Source organism: Erpetoichthys calabaricus, chromosome 7 (genome assembly GCF_900747795.2).
Source record: "Erpetoichthys calabaricus chromosome 7, fErpCal1.3, whole genome shotgun sequence".
In the NCBI taxonomy this organism is placed as follows: Eukaryota; Metazoa; Chordata; class Cladistia; order Polypteriformes; family Polypteridae; genus Erpetoichthys; species Erpetoichthys calabaricus.
In genome coordinates this window covers 194,927,758-194,950,168 of record NC_041400.2, presented here as the reverse complement: position 1 = coordinate 194,950,168, position 22,411 = coordinate 194,927,758, and the positions used below count along the sequence as shown (strand labels likewise).

At 46.5% G+C, this 22,411-nt stretch overlaps 1 protein-coding gene across 10 annotated transcripts in view; it reads left to right on the top strand.

Moving 5' to 3' along the window:
* Nucleotides 1-11,131, top strand: part of LOC114655001 (collagen alpha-1(XXV) chain) — a 149,216-nt gene extending 138,085 nt beyond the window's left edge. For all 10 annotated transcript variants that reach the window (XM_051929924.1, XM_051929920.1, XM_051929928.1 and 7 more), the window contains one exon: nt 10,724-11,131. In XM_051929924.1, the coding sequence (XP_051785884.1) occupies nt 10,724-10,780 (57 nt within the window). In that variant the 3' untranslated portion in view covers nt 10,781-11,131. The remainder of the gene's footprint in view (nt 1-10,723) is intronic.
* The last annotated feature ends 11,280 nt before the right edge of the window (nt 11,132-22,411 follow it).

Here is a 22,411-nt window from a genome sequence, read left to right as displayed (position 1 = left end):
AAGCATGAAGTCAAAGGAATTGTCTGTAGACCTCCGAGACAGGATTGTCTCAAGGCACAAATCTGGGGAATGTTACAGAAAAATTTCTGCTGCTTTGAAGGTCCCAATGAGCACAGTGGCCTCCATCATCCGTAAGTGGAAGAAGTTGGAAACCACCAGGACTCTTCCTAGAGCTGGCCGGCCATCTAAACTGAGCGATCGGGGGAGAAGGGCCTTAGTCAGGGAGGTGACAAAGAACCCGATGGTCACTCTGTCAGAGCTCCAGAGGTCCTCTGTGGGTGGAGAGAGGAGAACCTTCCAGAAGGACAACCATCTCTGCAGCAATCCACCAATCAGGCCTGTATGGTAGAGTGGCCAGACAGAAGCCACTCCTTAGTAAAAGGCACATGGCAGCCCACCTGGAGTTTGCCAAAAGGCACCTGAAGGACTCTCAGACCATGAGAAAGAAAATTCTCTGGTCTGATGAGGCAAAGATTGAACTCTTTGGTGTGAATGCCAGGCGTCATGTTTGGAGGAAACCAGGCACCGCTCATCACCAGGCCAATACCATCCCTACAGTGAAGCATGGTGGTGACAGCATCATGCTGTGGGGAACTGGGAGACTAGTCAGGATAAAGGGAAAGATGACTGCAGCAATGTACAGAGACATCCTGGATGAAAACCTGCTCCAGAGCGCTCTTGACCTCAGACTGGGGCGACGATTCATCTTTCAGCAGGACAACGACCCTAAGCACACAGCCAAGATATCAAAGGAGTGGCTTCAGGACAACTCTGTGAATGTCCTTGAGTGGCCCAGCCAGAGCCCAGACTTGAATCTGATCTCTGGAGAGATCTTAAAATGGCTGTGCACCGACGCTTCCCATCCAACCTGATGGAGCTTGAGAGGTGCTGCAAAGAGGAATGGGCGAAACTGGCCAAGGATAGGTGTGCCAAGCTTGTGGCATCATATTCAACAAGACTTGAGGCTGGAATTGCTGCCAAAGGGGCATCGACAAAGTATTGAGCAAAGGCTGTGAATACTTATGGACATGGGATTTCTCAGTTTTTTTATTTTTAATAAATTTGCAAAAACCTCAAGTAAACTTTTTTCATGTTGTCATTATGGGGTGTTGTGTGTAGAATTCTGAGGAAAAAAATGAATTTAATCCATTTTGGAATAAGGCTGTAACATAACAATGTGGAAAAAGTGATGAAGCGCTGGGAATACTTTCTGGATGCACTGTAATATCGCTGGCTGCAATGGGTTAGGTTTTCAGAGAAGTGACTGGTTTGGAGTCTAGACATGAACTGACTAAGGTTTGGAAAGATGGCGGTTTTAAGTGATTAACGCAGAAGTGATGTAGGGGAACCGGACGTGACCTCCTGCTGGCGTCATCTTAGGGGCCGGAACCGGATGTGGCGTCTTTCTGGGCACCAGAACTGGAAGTGACGTCTTTGATGTTGAGTCAGATAGGTTTTCCCACAGCTGGTCTGCAGAGACATCAGGAGGTGGTTTAGTGCACCCAGCCACCCCCTGGCCTGGCATGGAATTACCTTTGCTTGGTCCATACAATGTCCTACTCGCATGTGCGTGACAACACATACAAAGAAATCCAACCAAATAAGTCCACAAATTATGTGTAATGACGCAGGGAATAAGTATTGAACATGCTTACTGAAATGTATTGAATACTTAGTAGAAAAGTCTTTCAAGGCGTCTCCTGTATGGAGAAACGAATCGCTTGCGTTGCTCAGGTGGAGCTTTGGCCCAAACTGTCTTCAAATCTTGAAGGTTCCTCTTCTATGAACTCTGATCTTCAATTCTTTCCATTGGTTTTCAATTGGACTCAAGTCGGGTGACTGACTGGGCCATTCCAGCAACTTCTTGATTTTCTTTATTCTCTGAAGCCAACTGAGAGTTTCCTTGGCTGTGTGTTTGGGATCCTGGTCTTGCTAAAATGTCCCCCCTCATTTCATCTTCAGCATCCTGGTAGATGGCAGCAGGTTCTTATCAAGAATGTCCTGCTACATTCCTCCATTCATCCTTTTTTCAACTAGATGAAGTCTGTCAGTACCATATGCCGACAAAGAGCCCCACACACACCCTGATGGTCCCACCTCCAAACTTCACTGTTGGTATATCGTGTTTTTGCGGTGACATGGGGTGTGCAATGACATCCAAAGAGTTCCATTTTGGTCTCCTCTGAGCAGACTCTACTCTCCCAGGATTTCATTGGTTTGTCCAATTATTGTGCAGCAAACTTTCCACAAGCTTCAACGTGCTTTTTCTTCAGCGTGCATAGAGGTCATGGTGGTGGAGTGCACAACTTCTTGTTTTCTTTGAAACAACTGGACCTGCTAATTCCAGGTCTTTCTGAAGCTCTCGGCGAGTGGTCCCTGGTTCTTGGTCAACATCTTCTAATTCCTCTTTTGTCAGAAATCTTCCAAGGAGCACCTGGTCGTGGCCGGTTTATGGTGAAGTGACGTTCTTTCCACTTGCGGATTACGGCCCCAACGGTGCTCGCTGGAGCATTCAGAAGTTTAGAAGTCCGTCTGTCACTGATGCCATTGGGATGTTTGTGAAGATCTTGAGAGAGCTCTTTGCTTTTACCCATCTTGTATGACCCTTTGGTAATAGCAGGCCATCAATTAGGACTAAAGCAGCGGATATTCATTTGCACTGATAGGGGAGCTACCAGGATTGACAGACGTCAGCTGCTCTCTTGGCTTTCCAGGCCTTTTTGTATTTCCTTTTCTTCACATATTCAATACTTACTCCACGTGTCATTCCACTTTATTGTACATAATTTATGGACTTACAAGGGGGGACCCATAAGTAAGTAACAAGAATTTACAAAGTAAAAAATGTGTATATTTCTCAGAACACCCCCCACCTCCAAATACTCTCCTTGAGACACAATACCCTTGTCCCACCACTGTTTCCATTGTTCAAATCTGTTCTGAAACTCTTGCAAAGTGTTCCGTGCTTCCATCGTCTGCTTCTTGACCGCCTCTACATTCGGAAAACGCTTTCCTTTAAGTTCCCACTTCATTCTTGGAAATAAGAAAAAAAAAATCACAGGGTGCAAAGTCCAGGGAGTGGAGGGGGGGTAGGAGACCATTGTCATCCCGTTTTTCGTGAGAAGCTGCCGCACGCACACTCAGTGCTGTGTTGTCGTGATGTAGAAGCCACTCGCTCGATCTCCAGAATTCGGGTCGTTTTCTCCATACTGCATCACGCAATCGCTCGAGCACTTGAAGGACGCCACTTGGCCGAATGATGCAGAGGGCAGTCCAGTACGTCACAGCTAGAAAAAAAATTCTCATTATTCTCATTACCCCTCGTATTTGTTTTGATTTCTTTGTATGTGTGGATTACTTGGATTGTTACCGACATCTGGTGAAAAGATCATGTCAATAGCCCCATTAGAAATATATTTACTGTGCATTGACATGTTCAGTACTTATTTTCTCCGCCGTATGTGTCATACGTGTGCGTTTTTTGATCTCTTACCTTGAGTCGACTGCACCATTTCAGATTTGCATCGATATCATTTTAAATTTGGATTTTGTTTTTCCTTTATTCCAACTAGGGGGCTCGCTTCGCTCACCAACACCCCGCCTGCGCTACACACCAGCCACTTCGCGTCTCTGTCGCTCACGTATGTGGATTTCACTTTCACCAAACAACAAATCTTTTAATTCTCGCGGATACGCCTCTTCATTGGGAGGCATTGTAACGTAACGTATAACTGCCCGTGAGTGAATCTCGTTTCTTTCTCTTTACGTGAACTGTTTCTGACAATAGCATTCACACAAATCAAATGAGAGATGATTGAACCGTGGGTGTGGTTATGTGGGCGGGACTTTTCCAAATCTCTTTGCATAAAGTCTCATCTCGCGGGGCTTGAAAATTTCTCTTGCAGGATTTCACTTTCGCCAAACAACAAATCTTTTAATTCTCGCGGATACGCCTCTTCATTGGGAGGCAATACTACTTTTCCCTAATTAGACGATCTACAAGTCTCCGACTTAAAGTTTAAAGCCTTACAATATCGACATCCTTCTGTCACATCACCTATGTCCAAAAAAATTCGATCTCTTTTCGCTTTTCCCTTTTCGTCAATATCGTATTGAATTTTGATTCCGTGTTTGGACTTCCATCGTGACAACGTAACGTATAACTGCCCGTGAGTGAATCTCGTTTCTTTCTCTTTACGCGAACTGTGTCTGACAATAACATTCACACAAATGAGAGATGATTGAACCGTGGGCGTGTTTATGTGGGCGGGACTTTTCCAAATCTCTTTGCATAAAGTCTCGTCTCGCGGGGCTTGAAATTTTCTCTTGTGGGATTTCACTTTCGCCAAACAACAAATCTTTTAATTCTCGCGGATACGCCTCTTCATTGGGAGGCAATACTACTTTTCCCTAATTAGATGATCTACAAGTCTCCGACTTAAAGTTTAAAGCCGAACAATATGTTTGATCTCTTTTTGCTGTTCCGTTATTTCACCGTTTTTTTTTCGCTAATGCGATCTTTGCTATCATTTTTTTGAGACTTTCGAATTTTCGTACTTCCATTGTCTTTAACCTGCTCTGCATGTGTATCGCACCAACGTTTTTGATCCCGTTTACGATGTTCTACTTTGTCATCTACTCTTATTTCCGGCTCCGAGCCTGTTTAAATCTCTTGGTACAAAGACTCATCTCGCAGGACGTGAAAGTGTCTCTCTGAGAAAGTCGCATCTCGTCTCCTTCCAAGATTTGTTTATATAATAAAGAGATACTTGTTTTCCCCGCTGTGCGCTAAGCTTCCCTGTAGACGTAGAAGATGAATAGTAAAATTCATTATGTAGATTACAGACCACTAATTAAAATATTTTTGAATAATTCATTAATTTATTGACAAGGCTGATGAATGAAGAGAACAAGAGAGAGAAGAGGTTGGATGATGTGGAGATAGTGAATCAGGAAGTGCAACGGATTAGCAAGGAGGAAGTAAGGACAGCGATGAAGAGGATGAAGAATGGAAAGGCTGTTGGTCCAGATGACATACCTGTGGAAACATGGAGGTGTTTAGGAGAGATGGCAGTGGAGTTTTTAACCAGATTGTTTAATGGAATCTTGGAAAGTGAGAGGATGCCTGAGGAGTGGAGAAGAAGTGGAATAAGGGGATGTGCAGGACTGCAGTAACTACAGGGGAATAAAATTGACGAGCCACAGCATGAAGTTATGGGAAAGAGTAGTGGAAGCTCAGTTAAGAAGTGAGGTGATGATTAGTGAGCAAGTAGGATGGTTTCATGCCAAGAAAGAGCACCACAGATGAGATGTTTGCTCTGAGGATGTTGATGGAGAAGTTTAGAGAAGGCCAGAAGGAGTTGCATTGCGTCTTTGTGGACCTGGAGAAAGCAGATGACAGGGTGACTGAGAGGAGCTGTGGTATGTATCTATCTATCTATCTATCTATTGTATGAGGAAGTCGGGAGTGGCAGAGAAGTACGTAAGAGTGGTACAGGATATGTATGAGGGAAGTGTGACTGTGGTGAGGTCTGCGGTTGGAGTGACGGAGGTGGGATTACATCAGAGATCAGCTCTGAGCCCTTTCTTATTTGCAGTGGTGATGGACAAGTTGACAGACGAGATTAGACAGGAGTCCCCGTGGACTGTGATGTTTGCTGATGACATTGTGATCTTCAGTTTGAGGAGACCCTGGAGAGGTGGAGATATGAGAGGAGAGGAATGAAGGTCAGTAGGAACAAGACAGAATACATGTGTGTGAATGAGAGGGAGGTCAGTGGAGTGGTGAAGATGCAGGGAGTAGAGTTGGCAAAGGTGGATGAGTTTAAATACTTGAAATCAACAGTACAGAGTAATGGGGATTGTGGAAGAGAAGTGAAAAAGAGAGTGCAGGCAGGGTGGAGAAGAGTGTCAGGAGTAATTTGTGACAGACGGGTATCAGCAAGTGTGAAAGGGAAGGTCTACAGGACGATAGTGAGACCAGCTATGTTATATGGGCTGGAGACGGTGGCACAGGAGACAGAGTTGGAGGTGGCAGAGTTAAGGATGCTAAGATTTGCATTGGGTGTGACGGGAGGATGGACAGGATTAGAAATGAGGACATTAGAGGGTCAGCTCAGGTTGGACGGTTGGGAGACAAAGTCAGAGAGGTAAGATTGTGTTAGTTTGGACATGTGCAGAGGAGAGATGCTGGGTGTAATGAGAGAAGGGTGCTAAGGACAGAGCTGCCAGGGAAGGGGAAAAGAGGAAGGCCTAAGAGAAGGTTTATGGATGTGGTGAGAGAGGACATGCAGGTGATGGGTGTAACAGAACAAGATGACGAGGACAGAAAGATATGGAAGACGATGATCCGCTGTGGCAAACCCCTAACGGGAGCAGCCGAAAGAAGAAGAAGATTCATTTATTGACAAACGTGTTATTGTCAGTTGTAAATCAAAGAATCTCGGAGGCTTTGTAAATGTCTGGGGTGCTGAGGTGTCTGCCACAGCCACCCTTTGTCACTATGGCCGTCCTTTGCCCTTTTTTACTTCCGCTGCACAGCTGGTTCTGTTTCAATTCATCACTTTGACTGAACGTCCACGAGATGTCATTGGTTTTCGGCACATTCATCAAGCACTGGGCTGTATTCCAACAAAGATTTCACGGTTCAAGTGCTCCATAATTATGAGAGATCCTTTAAGGACTTTCAAACGTGTTAATGGATTGCTTCACGATTTGACAAAAGGAATGTTTAGAACTCGAGATTGCATTCTTTTCTAATGACACACCGCAGGGCACTAAATGAAGTGTCTAAGACAAATATTTCTGTGAGCTTTCTTGGGTCCCTAAACCTTGTGACACTCCACCTTATGTGTATGCGACTAGAAAATGAGGAACTGAAATGTTCAGTCGGAACTTTATTCAGGACCACTCTATTGTGACCACTGTCCCGCAGATGATCTGAGTAAATATTCCTTTATTCGTTCATTTGTTCATTCATTCCTTCATTTCCAATTTTGACAACCTGGGCCAACCTAGGTGTGGCATGGCATCTATCATTAGCACATTTTTTCAATTCCGTGACCACTCCCAGACCAGCCAGCCCGTGTTCTCCACGCCGAGGGGAGATGTCAAGTTCATTACCTCAAACTACCTACAAAGACCCCTTCAAGATCCGGAGAAGCAGTGTATTGCTGCCCTTCTCACCCTGTCAGAGTAAGACCACCAACCCAACACTGGAATCTTGTTTCAGCTATTTGGATTCAAGACCTCTTTCTGTTGGCCACTGCCTACCCATGGGGGTGCAGGCTAACCGGTAAATGGACAGCTTGGTCCAAATACTTTGCTCCTATTTCACCCTCGTGGTCCAGCAGAGCCTTCATAAAACTGAGGTACTTGAACTTCTCCTCTTGGGACAGGGAGGCCAGCAGACAATAAGCCATCGTGTTCTGAGCAAGGACCGTGAACCGAGATTCACAGGTGCCGATTTCCATCACAGGGACATCACACGTCACTTCAAGGTCTGCACCGAGGACCGTAGTCTGAGAAGGCCAACATGATCCGTAAATCCTTGGATCTCCAATTGTTATGGACAGGACACCTCAGCTACCCCTTGGCATCCTGTCCATAAAAATGAAGAGGTGAGACACACGCCTGTCACAGACACGTGAAACGGACTCGTCTTAATGCTAAGTACACAAGCACAATTCTAGCTTCAAAAACCATTGACCCCCATAGTCAGGATTAGCAACGCAAAGGAATCCACACTCTGGAGGAATCTCCCATGAGATAGCACAGGGCACACGGACATCATGTTTTTCCAAGACCACAAAGCATATGTGGAGAGACCTGTCCCCCTCAGATATCCTGAGAAACCACAAAGCTGCTTCATATTCCACAACCAGAAGGGAATCCACGGCTCCTCCTGGGTCTCCGGTTCAGGAATCAATTCCAGTACCTTACGTTAGCTTTCCCTGAGCTCACCTTGACAAGGAACAGAGTGTGCACTGCTTGAGTTAAATAAATGCATAACCTGTTTACTATTACTAGAGTTCAAGGACCAGGGACCCCCCCCATGTTTTCAGAACACAAACCCCTTGAGTTGTAAAAACAGTAACCGTCAGCGTCTAAAGCCCCGCAATTGGGTTCCAGATCTCTTAACGCTTGATTTAAATAAATGGCACCCTGGTGTAGCTGCCAATGTCGACTAATAGGTTGACAGCTCAGCTTCAGCATTAGATCCACTAACAGGCATGCTGGTTAATAATGGGTTAAATAACCACAACATTTGAAATTATGATGATGAGGAGGAGGAACGGCTTTAAAAAAAAAAAAAGGCTACTTAAAAACATTTGTACATTGACCTCAAAACACAGAAATAGATAGATAGATAGATAGATAGATAGATAGATAGATAGATAGATAGATAGATAGATAGATAGATAGATAGATAGATAGATAGATAGATAGATAGATAGATAGAGTGAAAGGCAATATATCATAGATAGATAGATGGAGTAAAAGGCACTATATCAAAGAAAGATATAATAAAAGGCACTATATGATAGATAGATAGAGTGAAAGGCAATATATCATAGATAGATGGAGTAAAAGGCACTATATCAAAGAAAGATATAATGAAAGGCACTATATCATAGAAAGATAGATAAAGTGAAAGGCAGTATATCATAGAAAGATAGAGTGAAAGGCACTATATGATAGATAGAGTGAAAGGCACTATATCATAGAAAGATGGAGTGAAAGGCACTATATCATAGATAGAGTGAAAGGCACTATATGATAGATAGATAGATAGATAGATAGATAGATAGATAGATAGATAGATAGATAGATAGATAGATAGATAGAGTGAAAGTCACTATATCATAGAAAGATAGAGTGAAAGGCACTATATCATAGATAGATAGATAGAGTGAAAGGCACTATATCATAGATAGATAGGCAGTGTGGCACAGTGGTGAAGGCTTTAGACTGCCATGTGATTTTCTGATTAGATATTTTGGTTAACAAGCAGTTGAACGGGTGTGCCTAATAAAGTGGCCACTGAGTGTATAATAGATATATAAAGTCACGCTAGATAGATAGATAGATAAGCAGTGCAGGTCGTGTGGCGCAGTGGTGAAGGCTTTGGACTTCAGACCCTGAGGTTGTGGGTTCAAATCCCATTCCTGACTCCACTGTGTGACCCTGAGCAAGTCACTTGACCTGCCTGGGCTCCAGATGGAAAACCAAAAGAAATGTCACCAATTGTATCTCAGATGTTGTATGTTGCCTTGGATGAGGGGCAGCCAAATAAATAAAAGCTAATTGAATTTTAGTTGTCCCCAGTGGGAGAAATTTGGCTTTCAATGAAAATACACACAAGAATTACTAAAAATAAAGAATAAAACTTCTGACCTGGTTAAAGATAAAAAAAAATAGCAGCCCCCTTCCCAGGTGTTTTGCTGTTGCTATAAAGGACCCCCAGTTGTGTCTCTTGACACTCTTCTGATGAATAATTTGTTGTCTGAAAGTCCTCCGTGTTGTTGCTGTCACAGAGAGGTTGCGCAGCGTTGTTCATCATGACACTCCATTTTGTCTTCATTGTCTCCTCCTCTACAACCTCCACGGGGTTAAGCGTGTGTCCCATTATTGAGGCTGCCCTTGTTGATTTGGTGGTCCTCTCTTGAAGTGATGTGATCAGCCCAGCACACCACACTGACCATCACAGAGTTGCAGAAGATGTGAAGGAGCTCAGTCTCCTAATAATAAAGAGTCTGCTCGGCCCTTTCTTCTTTAATTTCTTTGTATTCTGAGATGAGCCCAACCTGTCACTGATGTGGACTCCCAAGTGCTTGTAGCTCCACATCCACTCCCTCTCTCTTGACCAGACACAGAGACTCGCTGGTGAGGTGAAAGTCATTAAGCGGTTCTTCGGTTTTGCTGATGTTCCTCTTTGCACCAATCATCAAAGGTGTTTACTTGCTGCTAAGGTGTGGTGCCACTTGAAGAATGGAAAATAAAGGTGTGAAAGAGGTACCCGCTGTCTGTTGACAAAGCCTTGGTGTTTGACAGAATGTTGTCTTTCCTGTTTTTATGATCAGAAGTAGGCAAAGTGTCATCTTAATGATGTGCACTCAAGTGTGCTGAGCTGGCACCCTGGCCACTATTGTCTACCCAGATCAGGGTGGTGGTCCGTGAGTTTTATGTGAAAGGATCGGGATACGGCTGACAATCTCCTTCGTCCCGCCGTTTGTCACATGTAGCTGTAGGGTCCGTGTTTTTGCTCGCCCGATCAAAGGCGTCCTAGGGGGGTGCGATGCTGACGTGCCACATGTCTTCTCTTAAGCCGTCTCTCCAATGTTGGTTTGGCCGGCCGTGTGGTCATCTTCCATCCAGACCGAGACATAAAGGCCGTCTTAGCCACTGAATCTTCGTCACTCCTGAGCAGATGGCCATTCCAGAACAGCTGACAATCAAAGATCGTAGATAAAAAAGAGAAAACTCTCGGCGTGGGGAATTGTGGGTCGGAATTTCTAAATGCAGCAGAGAGCCGACAGACGAGAAGAATCCGCAACACTTAAAATGGCCGCCTCTTTATTCCACGACACTTAAAATGGCTGCCCTCTTCATGCCACTGTCTTCTTGGTTAGAATTACAAAGACGTTTTTCATACGAATGAATGAATTGTTTGCTTTGCATTAAATGCGTACTGATGGCTCTTTCGTATGTTTTTAACACACAGGGTCCCGATGGATTACCGATGCCCGGTTGCTGGCAGAAGGTGAGTGTGATGGGGTGACTGTTATGGGGTTAGGGGGAATGACCAGGGCTTTTGGTGTGTCAGTGATGATGGGAAACCAAACCGGTAACGTCGACACTATTGTTGTCACTGGTGGTCTCACGTATAAAACTTGTTGATGTTCAGAAACGTATGTAAGCCATACATGTAGTGATTTGATAGGACGAAGAAGAAGAAGATGACATTGCATTGATATGGCGCTTTACATAGAAAGAATGGAGCCACTTCAATCAGCACCAACGTGCAACACCACCTGGTTGATGTAACAGCAGCCATTTTGTGCCAGTAAGCTCACCACACATTAGTCATTAGGTGGTGATGGGGTCCAAGAGAGAGAGAGACAGATAGACACAGGGGATGACTTGGGGGCCCAGACTGACCAGGCAGTGGTGGGCAGTTTAACCAGGACATCGGGGTACACCTGACTCTTTATGAAGGATGCCCATAGAAAGTAACGGACCTCGGTTTTCTGTCTCATCAGAAGGAGGGCTCCATTTTTGCAGCACAGTGTCCCCGTCACTGCACTGTGGGCCTTTGGGATCCACAATCAGACCACAGGGTGAGCCCCCCTAGTTGGGTTCACCAACTCTTCCATCAGCAACCCAATCTTCTTCTAGACGGTCTGCCATTCAAGTGCTGGCCGGGCCTGATCATGCTTATTAGCTTCAGGTGGGTGACCTGTTCTGAAGTGCAGGTGGGATGGTTTGTCATAAAACACGAACTCGGCGTGAAAATCGTCTTAATGTTACGGTAAATTTCGATCAACCATTCAATGTTGGCATTGCAGCGACTCCTGGTGGCAACGAACATGAAAATCTCGTTTTATTGCGCATTGCAATGAGGCGTCAGTCCCATTCCAATGCTCTTGGATGAATCGAGTCACAGATCACTGCCAGGTTCTCTCAGTGCAGCCGTCTTCACCGTTGGGAATTACGGTGTGCTGTGCGTCATATGACATACAGTAAGTGGTAATGGCAGCGTTAGCTCTTTTGGAGGATATCAGACCAGATCATAATTACGATCACGTGCCTAACGAGCTTGGCACGTACGGATAGAGACCCTTGATGGATATTTTTAGAACATTACATTAGACAGAGTTTCTGGATATCATGGCCGGCCTGTCCACTGGTACTGTGAGTGCTGTGCAGAGTGGTGGCAGAGTCTCTGTGTGTTTCCCAGTTGATTCTGGGGTCCATCAGGGGTGTGTTCTGCGTCTACTCTGGTCAATGCTTGCATGGACTGGGTGTTGGGCAGGGTGGTGGGGTCCAGTGGCTGGGGGGCATCTGTTGGTGAAGAGAGATTCACGGATCTTGACTTTGCTGACGATGCTGTGATCTTCACGGAGACAATGGAGGCTCTGATTGGGGCGCTCAAGAGGCTGAGTGAGGGGTCCGAGTGTCTGGGCTTCTGTGGGTCCTGATAAAAACCAACATCCAGGCCTTTAATGAGCTCTTGGGCACGGCCATCAGCAGTGTGTCGAGTGGTTTACTTACCTTGGCAGTGACATTCATGTGACTCTGGTGACACTTCCTATGAAGTCAGTAGACGGATTGGGAGAGCATGAGGGGGTCATGAGGTCATAAAGGGGTGTGTGGTGCTCCTGATATCAGCAAAAGGATGAAGGTCCAAGTCTTTAGAGTCCTGGTGCTTCCTGCTTCTGAGACATGGATGCTATCCAGTGACCTGAGATGAAGACTGGACTCCTTCATGTGTGTCTCTTCAGAGGGTCCTTGGGTGTCACTGGTGTGACTTTGTGTTGCTCAAGGAGTCCCGGATGAGGCACATGACCTGCATTGTGAGGGAGCGTCAGTTATGGCATTACGGCCATGTGGTGCGATTACCCGAGGGTGATCTGGCTCATAGGACCCTCATTGTTGAGCAGCTGGACCAGGCCAAGGAGACGCTCACGTAACACCTGGCTATGGCAGATAGAGGGTGGGACTGGACCTCGTGTCTGCCTGGGGGTGTTGCCAACCAGGATCCCGAGCTGTTTCGTCGTGTTGTGGGTGCGACAAGGTGCTGAACCAGTGCATGCCCCCCCAACCTGACCTGATTACGTAAGAACAATCTGGACGAGAACAGGCCATTCAGCAAAACAAAATTCGCTATTCCAATCCACAAAACAACATTAAGTCGAGTTTTGAAGGTCCCTGAAGTCCTACTGTCCATCACACTCCTGGGTCACTTATTTGTCCAATTTTTTCTGTTGATTGCGCATGACAGGGTAGAACGTCTGTGACTGACCCGCACAATCCTATTGACTGTACTTGCCATCCCACCTGGATCCTCAGATGTACCCAGAGCTTGTTTCACACAGCATGTAGAACTCGATACCAAATCGTGTCCCCGTTTGGATGCGCTGTACTCCATCCACGACAGCCTACCCTTGGGACCCATGAGACTTTCGTCACTACTTCTGTCACAATCAGGACCACCCACCTTCTGCATATTTTTTAAGGACCACCTGATGCACATCATACAGTTTGCCAAGCTTTGATGCCAGGTGATTGACTTCATCATCATCATCGTGATTAGTGAAATGCATGTATTTCATAATGAGTGAAAATCGACACTTGCTCATGACCTTGCTAAAAATAGGTGCCTGTGACAACCTGGAATTATTGACTCACTATGCGCCCTGCAGAGACTTAAAAACGCACACATGTCCTCTGCAGAGATAGTGAAAGGCACTATATAATAGGTAGGTAGATAGGCAGTGTGGCACAGTGGTGAAGGTTTTGGACTTCAAACCCTAAGGTTGTGGGTTCAAATCCCACTACTGACACCACTGTGTGACCCTGAGCAAGTCACTTGACCTGCCTGTGTTGGAAAACCAAAAAGAAATGTCACCAATTGGATCTCAAATTTTGTAATTCGCCTTGGATGAGTGTGGCAGCCAAATAAGTAATGGTTCACCGTGTCATTCCCGACACAGTGCAGCACAGCGGTTCCTTTCAACAGGCATTTTCTCCACCGGACAAATCATAAATAGTCGAGATAATCGGGGTCACAGTCCGGGGGTTACCCATATATGGGCGAGGAGGATTGTCAGCAGTAGTATGACAACGACACCAAACACAAACATCACTGAAACTTGGCAGGTTGGTGTCTTACTGATCACGTGTCAGTCTCACTCTCCGCATCAAAGTCTGGTGACCAATTCACATCGTCGTCACCGTCACTCGATTGGAGCAGTGGTTCACTTTCAGTTTAACTGCCTTGAAGGCTTTTTGTTTTCTATTCTATTTTTGCTTGAAGGCTCCACCCCACTCATGAATATTGATGAGTTACCATACCAGTGGCAGAATGCATAAAACAATTCATGATTTTGTGTACCATGTGGTTATTACATCCACTAGATCTTCTTCTTATTTCAACCCATTAGGGGTCGCCACAGCGGATCATCTTCTTCTATATCTTTCTGTCCTCGTCATCTTGTTCTGTTACACCCATCACCTGCATGTCCTCTCTCACCACATCCATAAACTTTTTCTTAGCCCTTCCTCTTTTCCTCTTCCCTGACAGCTCTATCCTTAGCACCCTTCTCCCAATATACCCAGCATGTCTCCTCTGCACATGTCCAATCTCACCAACTCTGACTTTGTCTCCCAACCGTCCAACTTGAGCTGACCCTCTAATGTCCTCATTTCTAATCCAGTCCATCCTCGTCACACCCAATGCAAATCTTAACATCTTTAACTCTGCCACCTCCAGCTCTGTCTCCTGTGCCACCGTCTCCAACCCATATCACTTAGCTGGTCTCACTACCGTCCTGTAGACCTTCCCTTTCATTCTTGTTGATACCTGTCTGTCACAAATTACTCCTCACACTCTTCTCCACCCACTCCACCCTGCCTTCACTCTCTTCTTCGCCTCTCTTCCACACTCCCCATTACCCCTAAGTATTTAAACTCATCCACCTTCACCAACTGTACTCCCCTCATCCTCACCACTCCACTGACCTCCCTCTCGTTCACACACATGTATTCTGTCTTGTTCCTACTGATCTTCATATCTCCACCTCTCCTGGGTCTCCTCAACCTGCTCCCTACTATCGCTACAGATCACAATGTCATCAGCAAACATCACAGTCCACGGGGACTCCTGTCTAATCTCGTCTGTCAGCCTGTCCATCACCATTGCAAATAAGAAAGGGCTCAGAGCCGATCCCTGATGTAATCCCACCTCCATCACTCCTACCGCAGACCTCACTACGGTCACACTTCCCTCGTTCATATCCTGTACAACTCTTATGTACTTCTCTGCCACTCCTGACTTCCTCATACAACACCACAGCTCCTCTCAGTCACCCTGTCATTTGTTTTCTCCAGGTCCACAAAGACGCAATGCAGCTCCTTCTGGCCTTCTCTAAACTTCTCCATCAACATCCTCATAGCAAACATCACATCTGTGGTGCTCTTTCTTGGTATGAAACCATCCTGCTGCTCACTAATCATCACCTCACTTCTTAACTGAGCTTCCAGTACTCTTTCTCATAACTTCATGCTGTGGCTCATCAATTTTATCCCCCTGTAGTTACTGCAGTCCTGCACATCCCCCTTATTCTTAAATATCAGCCCACCAGTCCACTTCTTCTCCACTCCTCAGGCATCATCTCACTTTCCATGATTCCATTAAACAATCTGGTTAAAAACTCCACTGCCATCTCTCCTAAACACCTCCATGTTTCCACAGGTATATCATTTGGACCAATAGCTTTTCCATTCTTCATCCTCTTCATCGCTGTCCTTACTTCCTCCTTGCTAATCCGTTGCACTTCCTGATTCACTTTCTCCACATCATCCAACCTCTCCTCTTTCTCGTTCTCTTCATTCATCAGCCTCTCAAAGTTCTCTTTCCATCTGCTCAACACACTCTCCTCGCTTGTGAGTACGTTTCCATCTTTATCCTTTATCACCCTAACTGCTGCACATCTTTCCCAGCTCGGTCCCTCTGTGTAGCCCACCGGTCCTTTTCTCCCTCCTTAGTGTCCAACCTCTCATACAACTCATCATGCGCCTTTTCTTTAGCCTTTGCCACCTCTCTGTTCACCTTGCTCCTTATCTCCTTGTATTTTTGTCTACTTTCCGCATCTCTCTGACTATCCCACTTCTTCTTCGCCATCCTCTTCCTCTGTATACTCTCCTGTATTTCCTCATTCCACCACCAGGGTTCCTTTTCCTCCTTCCTCTTTCCAGATGTCACTCCAAGCACTCTTCTTGCTGTCCCCCTTACTACATCTGCTGTAGTTTCCCAGCTGTCTGGTGACTCTTCACTGCCACCCAGTGCCTGTCTCACCTCCTCCCTAAACTCAACCTTATTGTCTTCCTTTTTCAACTTCCACCATTTGATCCTTGGCTCTGCCCTCGCTCTCTTCCTCTTCTTGATCTCCAACGTCATCCTACAGACCACCATCCTATGTTATTTAACTACACTTTCCCCTGCCACCACTTTGCAGTCTTCCATCTCCTTCAGATCAACTCTTCTGCATAAGATGTAATCTACCTGTGTGCATCATCCTCCACTCTTGTACATCACCCTATGTTCCTCCCTCTTCTTATAATACGTATTCACCACAGCCATGTCTATCCTTTTGACAAAATCCACTATCCTCTGACCTTCTTCATTCCTCTCCTTGACACCATACCTACCCATCACCTCCTTGTCTCCTCTATTCCCTTCACCAACATGCCCATTGAAATCCACTCCTATCACCACTTTCTGTCCCTTGGGTACACTGTCCATCACTTCATCCAACTCACTCCAAAAAGCTTTCTCATCCATTGCACACCCAACTTGTGGTGCATAAGCACTAACATCATTCATCATCACACCTCCAATTTCCAGCTTCATAATCATCACTCTGTCTGACACTCTTTTCACCTCCAGACCATTCTTGACATTTTGTTTCTTCAGAATAACTCCTACTCCATTTCTCCTCCTATCCACACCATGATAGAACAATTTGAATCCCCCTCTGATCCACCTGGCCTTACTCCCCTTCCATTTAGTGTCTTGCACACATGATATATCAACCTTCCTTCTCTCCATCATATCTGCTAACTCCCTCCCCTTACCAGTCATACTGCCAACATTCACAGTTCCTACCCTCAGTTCCACTCTCTTTACTTTCCCCCTCTCCTCCTGCCTCCGGACATGTCTCCCTCTTCTTTTTCGGCCAACAGTAGCCCAATTTCCGCCAGCACCCTGTTGACTAACAGTACTGGTGGTTGTTGTTGTTAACCTGGGGCTCGACCAATCCGGTATGGAAATTTGTTGTCGGCATATTGAGTTGGCAAAAATTTTACACCGGATGCCCTTCCTGACGTAACCCTCCCCATTTATCCGGGCTTGGGACCGGCATGAAGAAACACACTGGTTTGTGCATCAGCTGTGGCTGAGTTTATTACATCCACTAGATGGCAGCAGAATACTCTCCTGAGTGTCACCCAGACTCTGACTCGGGCTTCACCGTATTTACATAGAAGTCCAAGTCATGCATGAGGTTAACACCAAGGAGGTTAAGCCATACTGGTGGGAGGTGACAGCTAAAGGATTATGCATTAGCGCATTGTTAAGTGCCTTGAGCATCAGAAAGGCGCTATATACATAAATTGTATTATTATTTTAAGTTAATTTGAGATTAATAAAGGAATGTAGAGGGGAGGGTTGGTGTCAGGAAAGCAATCTGACCATACAAATCACCAAACCTATAAAACATTGACCCCCACATAGCAAGATGAAGAGGAAGATGTAGAAGTGTGGCACAAAGCCTACATATGGCTTTATAAATTCTTTTTTTTTTTGTCAATATACCGTTTTTGCCTTTTATGCATAATCATATGGAATCTAAGCCAAGTTTTATACCTGAGACCCCGGGATTCCAAAAGGGATGAGCGTCCTGACATGGTCTTCACTGTCACCAAAAGTCATTCTGGTCAACCAAGAAGCTGAATGAAGTGGGCACAGGGCCCCCTTGTTGAACGCCCTTTGCCCATTTGTTCTCATTGAAGAGCATTCCAGTTTCTAGACAAATTATAAGGGGGTGTGTGGGATTGTTGGGGGCGCTTTAAGTGGTCCAGTTTTGATGTTTGTTCCCCTGGAGGTCTGGCTGGTCTTTACAATCTAAAAATATTAATTAAGGGTTTTTGGTCATTTAGGAGTTCTGATTTTTTTTTTTAGCTCCACCCCCCTGTCTTTTACTTCATTATTCTTGTTCGCTGTTTACAGGCGACATTAGGACCCCCTAGAGCAGCGTTTCACTACCACCAAAAGGGGGTTTGCTCATTATGGTAGTGGGTCACAGTGGGTCACCACTCTATCGATCGCTTAGTCCCCCACCCCCCTGCTCTAATGACTGTGCTCAATTCACCCCCCTGATCATGTTCAATTCACCAAGGAGATAGCTCTGAAGTTCGAGGGGAACCTCTCCAAATTTCGTTCCCAGTTCACTATGTTTGACCCCAGCCTCCACCCACCCTTGGTGGGTCACAAAGACCCTTACATGGGAGAAAGTGAGTCGTGACAGCAGAGAGGTCGAGATACCCTCATAAGAAAACGATGCCTGTGAAGACTTGGTGGGCTTGCTTTTTCAGGCGTTGTTGGTCTGGAATGTCAAAGCAGCAAACTACGGGCAGTGGCTTCTTCTTTGGAGAGTGCCCACCCGTCAGTAAAGGGCTGACCACCCATCGATGCACTTTACAGTACGGGGTGTTTCAGAGCGGGAGCCAACCTCAGCAGCATCAAGTGCACGGCAGGAACCCACCCTAGAAAGCGCTGGCACACATGCAGGCTGACATTCATTTATCAGTTTATGGGGTCTTTATCATCACATGGGCATACCGGGTGGGTGAGCCAATCAGCATGTGACACATCGCCACTGCCTGGCACCATCATTACAGAACTGAATTCCCTGACCTCAAAACGCCCGTCTTCAGTACCTGAAGTATCTCATCCCACATTTACAGTAAATGCACACAACAGGTTAATTGTGAGGTGATGACGGGCCTTTAATCATACACATTAGGTTAGGTGGGGCTAAACGCTTGAGTGGCAACTGGCTGGGCGGCTTACATGCCCAGGGGCGAGCAGGCTGGGTGGGGCTGGACAGGTTTATAGGATCTTTATTGAGTTGAACAGCACCAGAGAAAAGGGGGAACGAGACACCTTGTGTTCTGGAGAGACCCCCCAAGCCACCGTGTTCAGTTCTTGTAAAACACAAAAGATAAAAAAAACGGTCCTTAAGGAGATTGCGGATTCTTTATCCTTTTTTTCTGGTGAATTTCGCTGATGACGGGAACGCAGGCAGTCATTCTTCTTGGATTTTTGAGCGTGCAGCTCAGAAATCCCTCAGGGTGAGGAACATCCGGCCTGCCATTTCCCAAACCTGTTTACCCTGAGCAGGGCAGTGGCAAAGTTGGCACCAGTCCACTGCAAGGGTGAACGTACATACACACCAACAGACCCCTGGGGGCCAGTTTAGCACCGTCAGCCCACCTGACCTGTATATGGACATGGGGAGAGCATGCAGACTCCACACGGGGGACCACCTGAAACGTGAACCCCCAGTCTCCTTGTTGATTTACATAGAGAGTGGGGTGCCGTTTGGACCACCACTAATGTGTAGCATCCGCCTGGGTGATGCGAATGGCAGCCATTTTGCACTATTAGGTGGTGTGGAGCAGAGCAAGAGAGTTAGGGGATGATTTAGGGGCTAGTATGAGTGACCTGTTTGTGCTAATTAACTTCTTGTGAGTTCATCCATCCATCCATTATCCAACCTGCTATATCCTAACTACAGGGTCACGGGGGTCAGCTGGAGCCAATCCCAGCCAACACAGGGCACAAGGCAGGAACCAATCCCGGGCAGGGTGCCAGCCCACCGCAGGACACACACCCACACACCAAGCACACACTAGGGCCAGTTTAGAATCGCCAATGCACCTTCCCTGCATGTCTTTGGACTGTGGGAGGAAACCCACGCAGACACGGGGAGAACATGCAAACTCCACGCAGGGAGGACCCGGGAAGCGAACCCAGGTCTCCTTACTGCGCCACCGTGCCACCCCTTGTTTAAGATTTGTTCCCCTGAATTTCTTCATCGTTCCTCTGAATTGCTTCATTTCTTTCCTTAAATGGCACCCAAACAGAAATGAAATGTGAAGTGAGGGAACCGACAGAAGACCAACTCAGTCAGGGCCTCAAACTCCAACCAATTTCACTCCAACCAGCTGCTCAATCAGACGCCGAGTCTCGTCATTCATTCAACTCGTTCTTTAACTCCATGGCTTGTTGCTGCTCTCATTGTGCAACGGTAGACATTTCTAAGAGCTGTGGTCAGATGTTTTGTGGACCTGAAGAGACAGACATTCCTGAGACCCTCACCTTTCTTTATTTTCAGATATTCTATGATGGACCCCAGTTGTTTTGGCTCATTTTGTATCTCATTATTGTTTGTCTGCTAATTAAGGAAAGAAGAAACAATTGAGGGGTTCTGAGCCTTCAAGAACAAATCAATTAAAATGAATGCAAAAGAAGTTCATTAGCAGGTCGCTCATTAAGGAAAGGGTTAGGAATGAAAACCTGTGGCCACGGGGGTCCTCCAGGACCAGAGCTGGTGACCCCTGCTCTACAGCACAATAAGCTGAAAAAAAAAAATCAGAACTCGGCGGCCACTTTACTTGTTAATCCGAGTCCGCGTTTCTTTTATTTTTTTCCTTCACTTGTGTCAGCACCAAACTGCAGTTTCAGCAACCCTCCTGTAGGTGTCACTGTACTCACCCAGCTTTTAAAAATCAGCTCAGGCACTCGAGCATAGGGGGATATACAGTGGCAAGCAAGAGTTTGGGCACCCCTGGTCATGTCTACTACTGTAAATAACCAAACACTTTAAAGAGAACCTGATTTCCAAATGGCATCAAGTTAAAGAGGACATATTGCTTTAATGTTTTAAGGACGATTAGTTATTTATTTCCATTATTATTTAATGTTTCAAAATTAAAATAAAAATAGGAGCACCCTGCATGGTCAGTATTTAGTAACATCCATCCATCTATCCATTTTCCAACCCGCTGAATCCGAACACAGGGTCACAGGGGTCTGCTGGAGCCAATCCCAGCCAACACAGGGCACAAGGTAGGAACCAATCCCGGGCAGGGTGCCAAACCACCGCAGGACACACACAAACACACACCAAGCACACACTAGGGCCAATTTAGAATCGCCAATCCACCTAACCTGCATGTCTTTGGACTGTGGGAGGAAACCCACGCAGACACGGGGAGAACGTGCAAACTCCACACAGGGAGGACCCGGGAAGCGAACCCAGGTCTCCTTAATGCGAGGCAGCAGCACTACCCACTGCGCCACCGTGCCGCCTGTATTTTGTAACATCCCCATGTAAATGCCGGCTAGGGGTCTTTCCGTTCTTATTTGGGGGGTGTGATAAGCTGCCCGGACACAGACAGACGGACACCATTGTACAGTCCACCACACGTTTATTATACATATTTTACACTGTCCATAAGTGCACAACCCAGTGCCTCAAGCACCAAACTGCCCCAAAGTCCAGGCCTCTCTCAGTCTCTGCCTGCTCTTCAGGCCGCCTCCACTCTCCTGCCTCCAAACTTTGTCCACTCCTCACTCGACTCCAGTCCTCGTCTGCAGGGAGGCGCCCCATTTTATAATTACCCAGATGGGCTCCAGGTGATTCCCGACACTCCCCTGTGTGGCGGAAGTGCCGGCTGTGTTCCCAGAAGCCCTCCGGGTGTTCCCAGTCTTCTTCTCCCCAGCACTTCCTGGTGTGGCGGAAGTGTTGGGGTTCCGGGTCCTTCAGGCATGGGGGCGCCCCCTGGCGGAGACCACGGGCCCCTACAGGGTTGGGCTTCCAAGCCCTGCACCCGTGGCCCCCAAAGGAACCAGGGCGGTCGCCCCCTCGTGGTCTGGAGGAGGCATGAGCCCTCCTCCTGTCCTCCTGGGCATCCCGGCTGGGTGCCACCCCCAGCCGCGTGCCACAGGGGATTTTTTGGCAAACATTCTGTGAGATTTTTGGGTGGTCTTACCTGCACTGCTGTTTTGTGGTCTGCCCACAGGTTCTCGCTGATGTTTAGGTCATTGGGGGACTATGAGGGCCGTGCCAACACCTTCAGCTTGCGCCTCTTGGGTTAGGTTGTGTTTCAGATCATTATCTTGTGGTAGAAGCCCACCCTCTTTTCATCTTCACCTTCGGTGGGACGTTTACCTCTAGAATTTGTTAGTGTTTTAACGGTATCCATTCTTGCCTGTGCTCCACATGGAATTACCGGAAACACGAAGGCAACGCGAATCAAATGAGTCCCAAAAACGGATTTCTGAAGGCGAGCGGAAAGTCGAAATGTCAGAGAGCCAAATCGATAAGACATGAACACTCGCCCACTCCCTGGCGCATTCACAGTGGACCACCAAGAACTGTGGGAGACCCTCCAGACTTATAAGGCGGAGGGCAGTGCCTAGCAGTCACTGGGAGGTGGCACCCATAAAACACAGGGAACTTCACAAAGGCAGCTTATGTACTGTCACTGAAACACAAAACAAAGATAAAAGTTTGGGGGCAGCCACAGGCAATCCCCATATATTATGTGTGAAAGCCAGGGG